Source organism: Neophocaena asiaeorientalis, unplaced genomic scaffold (genome assembly GCF_003031525.2).
Source record: "Neophocaena asiaeorientalis asiaeorientalis breed wild unplaced genomic scaffold, Neophocaena_asiaeorientalis_V1.1 scaffold65, whole genome shotgun sequence".
NCBI classification, from domain to species: Eukaryota; Metazoa; Chordata; class Mammalia; order Artiodactyla; family Phocoenidae; genus Neophocaena; species Neophocaena asiaeorientalis.
In genome coordinates, this window is record NW_020173215.1 from 1,600,399 (window position 1) to 1,617,137 (window position 16,739).

Here is a 16,739-nt window from a genome sequence, read left to right on the forward strand (position 1 = left end):
AAATATACCTGCTTTTCAAGAACCTGCAGAACATTAACAAAAATTGACCGTATGTTAGGCCACAAAAAAAATCTGAAATTCTAAGAAGTAAAAGTGATGTAGGCAGTGTTCTCTGATTGTGATGCAATCAAACTGTAAATAACAAGATCAGAATATTTAGAAACCACTTTCATTGGGAAAAAGAAGTTCTCCAACTTTTGGCTCAAAGAGGAAATACAAAATGAAATCACAGAATATTTAGAATATTTAGAAAATATTAGAATATTTAGAAAACACGGATATTTAGTGCATTGCATTTCAGAACTTGTAGGATATATAGCTAAAGCAAAGTGAATGGAAAAGCCAATTCTTATATAGCAACAAATAATGAAAATAAACAGAATGAAGAAGTTCATAAAACTAGAAATGTAAATTAAAGATCTAGAGAACTGAAGAAGTTAGAAATGATCATAAAAAAACTGATTCTGTGAAAAAAAATCAGTAGCTAATCTCATATATACTAATGATAAAGGAGTAATTACAGAGAAAATTAAAAGAAGTCATAAGAAACTTCTTTGCCCTACCATGCAAATATATTTGAAAATCTGGGTGCAATGCATATATTTCTAGGAAAATATTTTTCTAAAATTGGTACAGAAGAGGGAAAAATATCTAACATTATTTTCTTGAGAAAGTTACCAAGAAGGCGCCCTACCTCTTTTTCAAAGAAAACACCATTCTGAGGTGGTTCGGATTAATTTTATAAACCATTAAATAGCAGGAACTTCCAGTGCTATCTAAAAAGATAGAAAACATTCAAATACTTTTATGAAGCAAGTGTATCATTGATACTTAAACCTAATAGAAGATTGCTGTCCCCCTACCACAAAAGTTACAGACCAAGCTCACTTTTATATTCAAGCATAATTGCTAAATAAAATATTAGGAAGCAGAACCTTAAAATAATATATTTTATACAATAATACCAAGTGGAATTTTTTCTAAAAATGTGAGAATAACATAGTAAAAATAATACCAAATTAGAAACTCGTATTAATATAATTTGTCATATTAATTGATCTAGGGAAAAACACCATATATTCATTTTTATAAATTCTAAGAAGACATGTAATACAGCTCTACAACTATTCTAGATAAAGATACTCAATAAAAAAGGAGTAGATATTTTTGTTAAGGGTAAAATATATCTTTATTAGTCCAAAAGTGCCATCATGATTAATGATGAAATCTCAGAGTCATTTCTACTAACATCTGAAACAAGACATGATTGTTTACTGTTATTGCTGTTATTTAACATGTTAGTTAATGCATTTGAACAAAAGAAAGAAATGAGAGATATAAAATATTGGAAAGGAGGAGGTAAAATTACGGCTTTTTGCATATGGTATCATTTTATACCTGAAAAGCCCAAGAGAATCATCTAAAAATCCACCACCAAAAAAAGGTATGATGGTGGAAAATTAATATATAGAGATTAGTACATTTCATTAATAGGCATTTATGTTAACTATTACTGCATATAAACTATCTCAAAATTTAGTGGCTTAAAACAACAACCATTTATTGCTGTTCAAGTCCTTAGGTCAACTGAGCTAGATTTGGTCGGGCTCTCCCATGTGTCTGGGGTCCACTCCAGGTCAGCTGTAGGGCATCTTGGCTGATCTTAGAGGGACAGCTGGGCTCTGGTCCATGTGTTCTCTCACCTTCTAGTAGACCAGTCTTAGGAGGCTCACATGGCAGAGGAAGGGGTCCCCAGAGAATGAAAACACAAAGCCTCTTGAGGCCCAGGCTTGGAACTGGCACATAGTCTATTTTATTCACCAAAACAAGTCACAAGGCCAGCCCAAGTTCATGGGGAGGAGCAATCAACCATAGTTAGTGATGGGAGAATCTGAAAAGTTACATTGTAAAGAGCATGGAGACAGGAAGGAATAAAGGATTTTGGCAATTTTTGTAATCTATCAGGAGAACAACTAATGAGAAGATATAATGAAGGGAAAGAGTTACAATAGCAAGAAAGCTCATGATCTGTGGACCCACTTCTATTAGAAACATAGAAAAATACATATCTATATGTGCATACATACACACATATATATGGAGGGTGGTGAGGTGAGTGTGTATAATTTACTTTTTTAGTGAGTCAAAATTTAGAGTGAAATGTACAATTTCATGAGTTTTTATATGTATACATTTATTTATTTATTTATTTATATACATGCCTGTGTAACCATTACCCCAGTCAGAATACAGGACATTTTCTTCATTTCAGAAAATACTTTTTTGCCCTCTTCTAGTCAATCCTTGGTAGAACCACTGTTTTAATTTGGATCACCATAGATTAATTTTGCTTCAAACAAAAGAAATGTTCCAAATATCCATCCTCTGCTTTAATTTTTATTGCACTACTCTGATAACTTAAACTATAATTTCATAAAAGAAATTAGCTTCAGAAAGTTAAATATTCAGAATAATTTTATGTAAAAAAATGTCACTATATGCACTGTACATAATTGAGATAAATATTTGTAGATTCTGTGTTGATTTTAATCCCTACAAGTGCCAACATAAATACTGAATAATGATTAGTGAATGTTTCATTCTTTTCTACTTCAGTTCCCCATTTAAAAGTGGTGTGTCAATGGCAAGTCGGCTTTGTAAGGCTGCAATGTTAAGTCGATTTAACCTACTTGCCAAAGAAGCTAAAAAAGAAGATTTACTTGAAGCTAGTACATATCATGCAGCTAAGGTAAGTCTTAAAAGGAATGAAGCTAATCACTGAAATAAAAATTTAAGACAATAATAATGTGGTAATTTTATAATGATGATGATACATAGCAAAAGTTGAGTAAATAGTTCCTGAAAATAAGAGATTACCATGTAGTGATAAAATTAATTTTTAAGTGAACATGCTGGAAATGGGATATGTAAATAAGTGTTGCCCCTGAAAGTAGCTACCTCAGTATGGTGTGTACCTACTTTGACAATATCGATCAAAACCTACTGTCATACCCAGAGGAACAAAATGGTAATAAAATTTCTTATGTATATGATATTAGCTATGTTAACGATAGTATTTAAGTATTCTAAAATGATATATTAGTATATTCATATAAATTAATTTGCCTATCTTAAAATTGTGAAACACCTTTAATTTGAGTTTGTGATTTGGGCTTAAGTGATGTAGGTAGCCTTTTTCTATCTTTAAATATATATATTCTTTTTTTAGTATTACGAACATAATTCATGTTGAGTACAGAATTTGGAATTTTCTTTTTAAGTACAGAAGGAAAATATTACTTGTAAATCCACCTACTACTCAAATATAATACTCTAATCTTGTAATGTAAGCATATTATTTCAGTTTCTTATCATGTATTTATATTTTTGTGTATGTATATATTTTAAAATATTAAGCTTATATTATATATGCTTGTTAATCTGATTTTTTCATTCAACATACTAAGACCTGAGCCGTTTCATAATATGTTATATCCATGTTATCAAATTATTAAATACAAATTGTTTTTAATAACCTAATTTCAGTTTCAGTAATATAGTATTATGTGAAAGTCTCTTAATTTCACCAATATCTTAATACTCAAACTGTATAATTCCATCCTGTAAAGCAATTAATATTAACTGTAGGTTTGTTTGTATATACAAACATTTTTCAGTATAAAAGCTTACCTAGACAATTTCGGGTTTGGGCATAAAGAGGTTGCAAGTCATCTCTGTAAAAAACATAAAGCTGGACAAAATTATCAGGGGATAAAACCCCTTCTCACAACTCTGGAAGTTAACTAAAGGCAGAAAACACACTGAAAAGTGTATACTCTTGTAAAACTTTTAGAACTTTGGGTAAGAACAGCAGGAATTTGTGGCACCTTTGCCCAAAGCTGTTCCTGTTCTCTCTCCTTCCTCTCTGCTAGTTTGAACAGCAAGAACTGTAGTTTTATCAGATTGAGAATGCCACCAAAAGTAGTAGATTTTCTGCTAGAGGGGATGAACTTGATGTGTGGCAGAGGGTGAAAATTTGTGACTCTTTCAACTAAATGTGCCAAACCTGGTAGAGGAAAATAATGGAGAAAATCAGTAACTTCGCTGGCCCAAGGTTGCAGTCCTTGGGGCAAGTGGTATACCAGTTAGTAACTTAACAGGGAGATCTTAGAAGTGAAAGAGCCATGGAAGGGTTGAGAGAAATTCTCTATATATCCTTGGCTGACTGAGAAATTACACTCATGTGCAATGCAGACTCAAGAGAACCTAGTAAAGAGTGAAAGTGTGAAATAGAACTGCCTGCAACATTAAATACACTGTACCACCCACCCCTCCCCAAATGAATTGATCAGAAAAAGGTAGAAGCCTTTTAGGTTCAAGGTGTTCGAGCATAATGTCTGCTGAAATCTTTTCCTTATCACTAAGCTATTTGTTTATCACTAAGCTTTGCGGTTACAGGGTAACCCCTAGGAAGCCAGGCTAAAACATAAAAAAACTGGAAAGAGACAGTACACACTATGGGGAAAACAGATCTCACAATTGCAGCAAACTTAAAAAAAATAAAACAGAATCCAGAGTTGCTACAATATATTATCTAAAAAGTCTGTTTCAACCAAAAATTATGGGATATGTAAAAAACAGGAAAGTAAAACCTATACTCAGGAAAAATAACATTCAATAGAAACTGGTTCTGAGTGGATCCCAATGTTGAATATAGCAAAGGCTTCAAAGCAGCTATTATAAATATGTTCAAGTAATTAAAGGAAAATACAACAATGTTTCAGTAAATAGGTAATCTCGGTAGAGAAATAGAAACTACAAAAAGAAAAACCCCAAATGAATATTCTAGGATTGAAACAATATATAATAACTGAAATGAATATAATTCTCTAGATGGGTTCAACAGTACATTTGAGACTGCAGGAAAAATATCAGTGGACTTTGAAGATAGATCAAAAGAAATTATTTTAAAGGACAGAATGAAACAGGTTAAAGAAAAATGAACAGAACTTCAAAGATTTGTGGAACAGTATTAAGTGTACCAACTTATGTTGGGTTGCCTCCGTTTTTTAAGTAAAAATAAAAGACACATTTTTCACTTTCACCAAGGACTTGATTGAACAACATATTCACCCTTTTGTTCCACTACCTTCTGCCATTTTTCAGGCAACTTCATAATTCCATCTTCCCAAAACTTTTTCTTTTTGAGTAAAGAACTGCTCTGTGTACCTTTTACAGTCTTCCAGGGAATTGAAATTTTTTCCATTAAGAGAATTTTGTAAAGAGCGAAATAAATGAAAATCCAAAGGTACAATGTCTGGTAAATATAGCAGATGAATCAGAACTTCCCAGCCAAGGTGTAACAGCTTTTGCCTGGTCATCAAAGAAACATGCTGTCTTGCGTTATCCTGATGGAAGATTATGCATTTTCTGTTGCCTAATTCTGGATGCTTTTCATCTAGTGCCGCTTTCAGTTGGTCTAATTGGGAGCAGTACTTGTTGAAATTAATCATTTGGTTTTCTGAAAGGAGCTCATAATGGAGGACTCCCTTCCAATCCCAGCATATACACAACATCAACTTCTTTGGATGAAGACCAGCGTTTGGTGTGGTTGGGTGGTGGTTCATTTCAGTTGCCCCATGATCTCTTCCGTTCCACATTATTATACAGTATCCACTTTTCATTGCCCATCACAATTTGTTTTAAAAACGGAATATTTTCATTACATTTAAATAGAGAATCGCATGTGGAAATACAGTCAAGAAGGTTTTTTTTGGCTTAACTTATGTGGAGCCCAAATATCAAAGTGATTAACATAACCAAGCTGGTGCAAATGATTTTCAGCACTTGATGTGGATATTTTGAGTATGTTGGCTATCTCCCACATGGTACAACTTTGATTGTTCTCAGTGAATGTCTTGATTTGATCGCTGTCAACTTAAACTGGACTACCTGACCGTGGAGCACCCTCCAGCGAGAAATCTCCAGCACGGCACTTCAGAAACCACTTTTGACACATTTGATCAGTCACAGGACCTTCTCCGTACACTGCACAAATCTTTTTGTGCATTTCGGCTGCGTTTTACCTTTCTTGAAATAATAAAGCATAATATGCTGAAAATGTTGCTTTTTTCTTCCATCTTCAGTATTAAAATGGCTACACAAAAATTCACCAATTTTGAAAAGTCTTTTTTTAAATGCACGATGATATGACAGCTGTCACATACAATCTAACAAAATTGTTTTGAATGAAGTTGAAGACAACTAAGTGATACTAGAGCCATCTTACGGAAAAAACCAAATGAACCTTTTGGCCAACCCAATGCTAGGAGTCCTAGAAGAAAAGGAGAGAGAAAAGGGATCAGGAAAAACACTTGAAGAAATTACTAAAAATAACCCCATATTTGAGGAAGAATATTAACAGATCCAAGAAGCTCAAGAAACCCCAAGAAAGAAAAAAATAAAGATTCATACCTAGATACATCATAGTCAAACTGCTTAAGACCGAGACAAAGAGAAAATCTTGAAAGCAGCAAGAGAGAAAATAGTTATCAACCATAGACCAATACATTTAAGGCTGATTTCTCATTAGCAGTAATGGAAGCAAACCCAGAAGAGCCAAAGCAATCTTGAAAAAGAACAAAGTTGGAGGATTCACACTTCTTGATTTCAAAGCATACTACAAAGCCATAATAATCAAGATAGTATAATACTGGTATTAGTATAAACATATAGATCAATGGAATATAATTGACATTCCAGAAATAAACCCTGGCAATTATGGTTAAGTGATTTTTAACAAGAGTGCCAAGATCATTCAGTGGGAAAAAATAGTCTTTTCAGTAAGTAGTCCTAGGACAACTGAATATCCCCATGGAAGAGAATGAACTTGGACTTCTACCTCATACCATATACAAAAATGAGCTCAAAATGGATAGACCTACGTAAGAGCTAAAACTATAAAACTCAGAGAAAAACATAGGAGAAAATATTTGTATTCCTAAGTAAGAAAAAAGGCTTCTTAGATCTGATAACAAAAACACAATCCAAAAGAGAAAAAAAATAGTATTTTAAACTTCATTAAAAGTACAACTTTTGCATTTCAAAAATTATCATTAGGAAATTTGCAAATCATATATTTAATAAGGGACGTGTATCCAGAATACACAAAAAACTTTTGCAACTCAATAATAAAAAGACAGATGACCAAATTTTTTGAATGAGCAAAGGATTTGAACAGACATTTCTACAAAGAAAATTTTAAAATGGCCAATAAGCATATGATGTTCAACATAGTCATTAGGAAAATGCAAATGAAGACCACAGTGATATACTGCTTTACACACATTAGGACATAGCTGTAATAAAGAGTGACATTAACAAGTGTCAAGAATGTGAAAAAATTGGAACTATCATGCATTGCTGATAGGAATATAAAATGGTACATCTACTTTGGAAAACAATTTAACAGTTCCTCAAAAAGTTAAATATGAGTTATCATGTAACCCAGGAATTTCACTCCTGGGTATATGCATAAAAGAATTGAAAACACTTATCCACACCAAAACTTAAACATAAATGTCTGTAACATTATTCATAATACAGAAAAGGTAGAAACAATCCAAATGTTCATCCACTGATGAATGGATAAACAAAATGTGGCATGTCCATACTACAGACTACCATTCATCCATAAAAGGAACTCTGAAGTACTGATACATTCTACAGTGTGGGTCAACCTTGAAAATGTTAAGTGAAAAAAGCCAGCCACAAAAGGCTGCATGTATGATTCCATTTATATGAAATGTCTATAATAGGCAAATTCATAGAAACAGAAAGTAGATTACTGATTTCCAGGGGCTGTGGGGAGGAGAGAATGAGAAGTGACTGCTAATGGGTCAGGATTCCTTTAAAAACAAAAGCAAAATAAAAACATTGCCGGGTAGACAAAAATTAAGAAAATTTGTTGTTAGCAGAACTTCTCTAGAAGGAATTCCAAAGGAAGTCCTTGAGGCTTAGAAGAAATTATACCAGATGATAACAAGTCTACAGGAAGGAATAAAGAATACTATAAACAGTAATTATGTGGGTAGATATAAAAGATGTGTATATTTTTTTTCTTATTTTCTTTAAAAAACCAAAGTTGTTTAAAATTATTTTAGCACTGTATTATTGAATTTTATAATGTATGTGAGTGGAGTATAAATGGCAATAATAAAGGACAGAGAAAGAAATGGATCAATATTGGAACAAAGTTGCTATATATTAGCAGGATTAAGTCAGTATGAATCTGAAGCAGACTATGGTAAGAGAAAGAGGCATATTGTAATTACTAAAGTAGCCATGAAGAGAATAGCTGGAAAACTACAGCTAAAACATCAACAGAGGAATTAAAATGGTGTACTAAAAATGCATTTTTAAAAGGACTAGAAGGCAATAAAGAAGCAGAGAAATAAAGGACACAGGACTTGGAAAATAAAGTGAAATGGCAGACATAAATCCACTATATCAGTAATTACATTAAATTTGAATATTCTAAATGCTCCAGAAAAAAGACAGATTTTTCAGATTGGGCTAAAAAGCAAGATCCAACTGTATACTATCTGTAAGAGACACATTAAATTCAAAGACACAAATAGATTGAAAGTAAAAGGATGAAAAAAAAGACATACCAGGCAAACAATAGCAGTAAGAGAGCTGGAGTGTTTACATTAAAATAAACAGGTACACATCAAGATGAGCAATATTACTGGAGACAAAGGGTAACGTGTTATAGTGGTAAACGGTTAATACATTAGGAACATAACAACAATTATATAAGTATATGGGTATAACAGCAGATCCCCAAAATACATAAGCAAAAAATGACAGCATTTAAAGGTGAAATGGAGAATTCTACAATTATAGTTGGAGGTTTTAATGTTCCTCCCTCAGTAATTGATAGTTCAACTAGACAGAAAATCAGTAAGAATATAGAAGGCTTGAATAGCACTACAAACCAACCAGACTAAACACTATGCACAACAGCAGAATATACATTCTTTTCAAATACACATGAGGCATTCTCCACTATAGGCCATATAGGCCATAAAGCAAGTCTCAATAAGTTTAAAGGATTAAAATCATACAAAGTATGTTCTAACTACTATGGAATTAAATTAGAAAACAACAGAATGAAATCTAGAAATAATTATACATTTGGAAATTAAACAACTTCTATTCCACAAGTCAAAGAAGAAATACAAAGGAAATTAAGAAATATCTCAAACTGAATGAAAATGAAAAGACAGCATATTAAAATTTAGAGAATATAATCAAAGAAGTGCTTAGAAATGCATAGCTTTAAATGCTTATATTAGAAAGGAAGAGAACCATAAAATCAGTTATTTAACCTTCCACCTCAAGAAGTTAGAAGAGCAAATTTAAAAAAAAAAAGAGAATAATATAGGATGGGTTGGAAATTAATGAGATAAAAGACAGGAAAATCAATAGAAAAATCAATGAAATCAAAAGCTGGTTCATTGAAAAAAATCAGCAAAAAAATTCATAATACTTTAGCTAGACTAAAGAACTAAGAAATAACTGAGAAATAAGAGACAACGCAAGTGATCAAAATCTTGATGAAAGAAGAGTCATCACTGAAGACCCCAAAGAGCTAAAATAATTATAAGGAAATACTATAAACAACCTTTTGTCAACAAATTAGACAAGTTAAATGAAATGGATGCATTCCTAGAAAGACAAATTACAAAACTTGACTAAACAGAACATCTGAATTGAACTAAAGTAAAAAAAAATTGAATTATTAGTTAAAATTCTTAAAAGCACAAGTGCAGTTATGGGTTCGCTGGTGAATTCTACCAAACATAACAGCAAAAATTAACATAAATCCTACAAAAACTGTTTAATAAAGGAGGAGAGAATGCTTCCCAACTCATTTTCTGAGGCCAGTATAATAACCCTGATACCAAAAGTGGTCAGAAACATCACAGGAAGTGAAAACTACAAATCAGTATCTCTTAGGAACATAAATGCAGAAATTATTCATAAGATATTTACAAACCAAATCCAGCAACATATAAAAAGGATTATACACCATGACCAAGGAGGTTTATTCCAGGATGCAAGGGTGATTTAACATCAGAAAATCGTTTGATGTATTATGTGAATATATTCAAGTTCAAAACCCACATACTTATCTCAGTAGATGTACATAATGCATTTGACAAAATCCAACACCTATTCACAATAAAAACACTGAACAAACTAGAAGTGAACTTCCTCAACCAGATAAAGGGCATCACTGAAAAACTACAGTTTACCTGACAATGCTGAAAAGCTGAATACTGTTTCCCCTTCCCCCAAAGATTGCTCTCACCACTTCTAGTCAGCATGATCTGTAGGTCCTAGGTAGAGCAGCAAGGCAAGAAAAAGGAATAAAAGGCATCCAGACTGGAAAGGAAGTAGAAAAACTGTCCTTATTTCTAAATGATATTGTATGTAAAATATCTTCTGGAATCTACCCAAAACAACTATATTATATGTGAATTTAGCACACGGTGTAAGAACAATATAGAAAAATAAATTGTATATTTATATACTAGGACTGAACACCCCAGAATTACACTTGAGAAAAAAATTTCATCCACAGGAGCATAAAAATAAACTTAGGAATAAATTTAATAAAAGAAGGTAAGACCTGTACACCAAAAATGATGAAACATTGCTGAGAGAAATTTAAAAAGACCTAAGTAAGTGGAGAGATGTACCAATTAATAGATTGGAAAACTCAGTGTTTTTAGAATGTCACTTCTCTCCTAAATAATCTATGGATTCAGTGCAAGTTCTATCAAAATCCCAGTAAGCTTTTGTGTAGAAATTGACAAGCTGTTTCTAAAATTGTTATGTAAAATCCAAAGGACATAGAAGAACCAAAACAATTTTTAAAAAGAACAAAATTGGTAGAGTACCCTACCTAGTTTCAACAACTTACCATAAAGCCACAGTAATCAAGACAATGTATTGATGTAATGATAGACATATGGATCAGTGGAACAGAATAAGAGACCAGAAATACACCCACACACTTACAATCAATTGATTTTGTACAGAGGTACAAAGTAATTTAATGGGAGAAAGAAAAATCTTTTCAACAAATGGTGCTGGAACAGTTGGGTATCTGTGGGCAAGCCAAAAAATTAACTTAGACTTATATCAGTCATACAAAAACTTCAAAATGGATCATAGAACTAAAAGAGGTAAAAACTATAAAAACTTCCAAAGAAAATGTGAGGAAACATTTGTCTTCCTAGGTTAGGCAAATTTTTCTTAGATATGACACCAAAAGCACAATCCATAAAAGAAAAAATTGATGGACTCCAGAATTTAAAACTTGGATTAAGAAAATGAAGCTACAAGCCACAGAATGGAAGAAAATACTTGCAAATCATACACTTGACAAAGGTCTTAGATCTAGAATAGATAAAGAACTCTTATAACTCATTATTAAGTGGGCAAACAACCCAGTTTTTCAAAGTGGCAAATAATATATACAAATGGCTAATACACATATAAAAGATACTCAGCCTGATTACTCATTAGGGAGATGCAAAATCAAACCACAATGAGATACCACTGCACACCTACTAAAATCCAAAAGACTGACTACACCGGGTGTTTTTGCGGAGAAACTAGAAACCTGTTGCACTGCTGACTGGAATGTTAAAACGGTATAAAGCACTTTGGAAGACAGTTTGGCAGTTTGTTATGCAGACAAACATATACTTACCATGTGATCCAGCACAGGTGATTTTTATTCTGTTTTCTCTATTTTCAAGTTTTCTGTAATGAGTATGATTGCTCTTCTAATTAAAAATTAAGAAAAACTGTCTTTTAGGGGTGTTGGGAAGGAAAATTTTTAGTTTCAAAAACAATACTGAGGAAAATGGGAAATAAAAAGATTTTTCTTAATTTTTAAAATGTCAAACTAAAGAAAGAAGATTAGGGCTACTTACTTTTCATAAGCCTAATTCTGCCTATATTCTATAATTCAATATTTTTTTCTTTCTGTAGCATATGTCTGGATCCTATCAAGAAGCTAAAACTTTGTTGAAATCCTACTTACAGCAGCATGGCTATGGCTCCTGGATTGTGAAATCTCCCTGTATAGAGCAATTTAGTATGTGAATTAATCCATTGTCATGTTAAAAATCGTTTTTTTTTTCATGTGTTTTGACTACTAAAATTTTTTTTTAAATGTTGGTGGTTTTCAGCTTTTAAAATCAGAGTCATGCAACAGCAGTGTTCAGAGATTGCTGAAATTTTGTAAATATTCGTGTTAATTTATGTTGAAACATTAGGGTTTTAAATGTTTTTTAGTTTTTGAAAAAATAATTACCTGCTTCATTATATAGCTATTTTGTATTTATTTTTATAGATATTATAAAGCCATTACCCTTTTGTAATTTAAAAGAATATTCATTTTCTTTTAAGTTTTTGCTTTAAGTTATTTGTTCAGCAAAGATATTCAGCATTGTGTCCTGATATCTCACTCGTTTTTTCTTAATTAAAAATTGGAATTCAAGAATATAAATAATAATTCTTATTTGTTGATTAAATCAACAGACATTTGAATGTCTAATATTTGCCAATAACCATAGTAAGAAACAGTAACTAAAACATCATTTCTCATGTCAGAGAAGCTCTTGAATGCAAACTGAACATGTAAATGCAGAAAAACGTTAACCATGTTAGGGAATAATTTGATACATTAGTTATTCTGATTAATAGAGGATTATTGTAAATGCTTTAAGATTGCCTATTTTCAGGTATTCTGTAAGATTCATCCAAATGTTATTCTTTATAATTTAGATTAGTAGAGACTTCTAATAATAGATCAATAAAAGATTATTTAGCTTTATATTTGTATTTGTTTATACAGTTAGATGAAAGAGAAAGTTTAGTTACTCTTGGGTTAGGATGTATATCTTTATTGAAGTTGGGAGTTTGTTCCATACTTTAGCCTCTTCAATCTCTTCCTTAGTTTAAATCACAGATGAATTAAGCATTGGCTCTCAGACATTGTTCCTCTTAGCTTGGATCTTTATTAAATTAGTCTCACTCCAACTCCAACCCATATGAACTATTATAATCTCTGATAAGATTAATGTAGGGTTTTTGTGTTTTTGGTTTTTGGATTTGTTTTTTGTCTATTCTAAAAAAGTATGGTAGAGTTTAGTTGATGAACACTGAAGTCATTCTGGAAAGACATACTTACATGTCTTTCAGTAAACTAGATTTTATACTTATCAGTAGGTTGAACCCTGTGAAATTGCCATTTTTATGGGGGGGAAGTAGGTCAAAAATGGTCAAATATGGACAGTTTCATGTGGATCAACATAAATATACTGTTATTAATAAGTTCCATTTCCATCAGTTAGATGATATCTAGTGCTAATTTCTCTAAATTGGTATTTCCTTCTAAAATCATTTTAGTCTCTTATCTGGGTTGATTCCATCTACAGCTAATTTCCAGCCTTTATTTCTATTACTTTACCTCTCTTTGATAGTAAATTGCCTCTAAAAATACAACACCTTTCATCTTCTCTTGGCTCTTCACATTTGTGGGTATTCTGCTTTTGACTGACACAAAATAAGGAAAAGCACCAAGTTGTTAATATTTGCTTCTGAAAGTTTTACCTAACTAGTGAAAGGTCATATGTTAGACAATTTATTTCCTCAAGAAAATTTTAATTTTAAGGATAAGATAAAACAAATATACCCAGCTGTTTTATAGACAGAATCTAGTAAGTGCCACTTATTTATTCAACAAGTGGTCACTGAGTGTCTCTGTGTATGTATTATGTCTACTTAACTTACATATGGTGTTGTGATTTAGAGAAAGATTATATTCTAGAGAGGGATAAGCTATATAAAGGGTAAAGGAGATGGCATTTAGTAGAAGGCAGTCATTTAGCAGAAGGGGCAGGATATAGATGTGAAACCCAACATTGGCTGTTATGACTCTTGACAATTGTAAATTATTTAATTTCTTTTAGCTCAATTTTTTATCTTTGCAAGGATGAAATTGGTACTTGTGGTTGTTATTCTTTGTTCAGGGTTGGAAGCTTAATAGAAAGGACTTCAGGCTGCCCTTCATCAAAAGTAGAAATGCTTATTATCTCTTCTATATATAATGTATTGGGGTTGTACAAAATATTTTGCTTTAAGAAAAGCAAACTTTTTAATATAAATCATATGTAATGTTTAATTTATAAGCATGCTGAGCACAATATTTGTAAGCATGATAAATACGTTATTAGTGGCAGATACTTCTCAAAGATTTTTATAAGAAAGGTAGATAATTATGAAATACTTTTATGTAGAAGGTTTAGGGGTAAGCTATTTTTCAATACAGGAAAAACATTTTATTCAAAGTTCCATTTATTTTTAAAGTTCTGTTGGGAAAAGCAAACTTCTAAATTTAGACTTCTAAACCTCTACTTCTAAAGTTGTTCAAAAACCCATGAAACTAGTTTAAAGTCCTCTTTTAGCTCCAAGGTTCTGTTATGTTACCTGAAGCAAGCACTGAAAGATGGATAAAATTTAGAAGGTTGAAATGAGAGAGAGAATGCATTCCACTTGGAAATTGAAGCAAAGATTAGAGGGGAAATGTTACAGTGTTTGAGGCCAATATAGAACACTGGATGGAAGATTTGAGAAATGAGTCTAGCAGATGTTCTCTGTTTGGTAGGCAGAAGGGAGTCCTTGAAAGATTTTGTGTAGGGAAGTGACCTACAGTAAAACAGCATTTCACAACATTTTCTTTGTTTACTTTTTATGGAAATTTTCAGACATACAGAAGTAGAGAGAGTAGTACCCATCACACATGTATTATAAATCATGGCATGATTATTAAAACAATCTTGTTTCATAGTATCTCTTAATCTATAGATGCCCTCTCATTTTTTTCTTTTAATTTAGTTCTTGAAAAAACTGGGTTCTTTGTTTGCAGAGTTTCCCACAGTCTCATTTTGCTGCTGTTATTGGTTATTGCTGTTATTTCTTTTGCTCTCTCGTGATTTGATGACTATCTTTAGTGTTACATTTGAATTCCTTTTTCTTTTCTTGCATGTGTATCTATTACAGATTTTTGGTTTGTGATTATCATGCAGTTTTTATATAGCAATCTATATATATACATGATGGGTTTAAGTTGCTGGTCTCTTTTTAACATCTTTATTGGAGTATAATTGCTTTACAATGGTGTGTTAGTTTCTGCTTTATAACATAAGTTGCTGGTCTCTTAATTTCAAATGCATATTAATAACTTTGCATTTGTTCTCACCTCCCATCATGATTACTGCGTTTTATATCATATTTTACATCTAATTGTTTTGTGTATCCATTAACTGCTTATTGTGGATATAGATGATTTTAGTACTACTTTTAACCTGTCTGCTAGCTTTGTGTGTGGATCATTTCTTACGTTTACTGTATGTTTGCCTTAACTGATGAGCGTTTTCATTTCTTAATGTTCCTGTTTCCAGTTGTGACCTTTTCTTAAAGAAGTTCCTTTAACAATTTTTGTAAAGCTGGTTTGGTGGTACTGAACTCTTTTACCTTTTTCTTATCTGTAAAACTTTTTTTTTTTTTTTTTTTGCGGTATGCGGGCCTCTCACTGTTGTGGCCTCTTCCGTTGCGGAGCACAGGCTCCGGACGCGCAGGCTCAGCGGCCATGGCTCACGGGCCCAGCCGCTCCACGGCATGTGGGATCTTTCCGGACCGGGGCACGAACCCGTGTCCCCTGCATCGGCAGGCAGACTCTCAACCACTGTGCCACCAGGGAAGCCCTGTAAAACTTTTGATCTGCCCATCATATCTGAGTGAGAGCCTTGCCAGGTAGAGTATTCTTGGTTGTAGGTTCTTTCCTTTTATCACTTTAAATATATTGTGCCACTCCCTTCTAGCTTTCAGAGTTTCCGCTAAAAAGTCAACTGATAGCCTTATCGGAGTTCCCTTACATGTTATTTGTTGGTTTCCCTTGCTGCTTTTAATATTCTCTCTTTATCTTTAATTTTTGCAATTTTAATTACAGTGTGTCTTGGTGTCCTTCTCTTTGGGTTAATCCTGTGTGGGATTCTCTGTGCTTTATGGACTTGGATGTCTGTTTCCTTTCCCAGATTAGGGAAGTTTTTAGCTATTATGTCTTTAAGTATATTCTCAGCTTCATTCACTCTCTTCTTCTTTTGGGACCCCCTATAATGCAAATATTAGTATGCTTGATGATGTCCCAGAGGTCTCTTAAGCTGTCCTTATTTTCAGCCTTTTTTCTTTTTTCTATTCAGTATCAATGATTTTTAACTACTCTGTCTTCTAGCTCACTGATCCATTCCTCCGTATCATTTAGTCTTCTGATGTATTTTTCATTTCAGTTATTGTATTTTTCTTCTCTTTTTGGTGGTTCTTTATATTTTCTAACTCTTTTTTAAAAACTTCGAACTTCTCGCTCTATGCATCCATTCTTCTCCCAAGTTGTTTGATCATCTTTATGATCCCTACCCTCAACTCTTTTTCGGGTGTTACCTAACTCCCCTTCACTTAGTTCTTCTTCTGGGGTTTTACCTTGTTCCTTCATCTGGGACATGGTCCTCTGTCACCTCAGTTTGCCTAAGTTGCTATTTGTATTTTTATGTATCTGGTAGATTAGTTATGTTTCCTGACTTTGGAGAAGTTCCCTT

General features: G+C 32.6%; 1 protein-coding gene across 2 annotated transcripts in view; it reads left to right on the forward strand.

Annotated features, from left to right (window-relative positions):
- Window positions 1-12,186, forward strand: part of ADAD1 (adenosine deaminase domain containing 1) — a 44,784-nt gene extending 32,598 nt beyond the window's left edge. For both annotated transcript variants that reach the window (XM_024745167.1, XM_024745168.1), the window contains exons 10-11: window positions 2,617-2,749; window positions 12,073-12,186. In XM_024745167.1, the coding sequence (XP_024600935.1) occupies window positions 2,617-2,749; window positions 12,073-12,186 (247 nt within the window). The remainder of the gene's footprint in view (window positions 1-2,616; window positions 2,750-12,072) is intronic.
- Window positions 12,187-16,739: the final 4,553 nt, after the last annotated feature.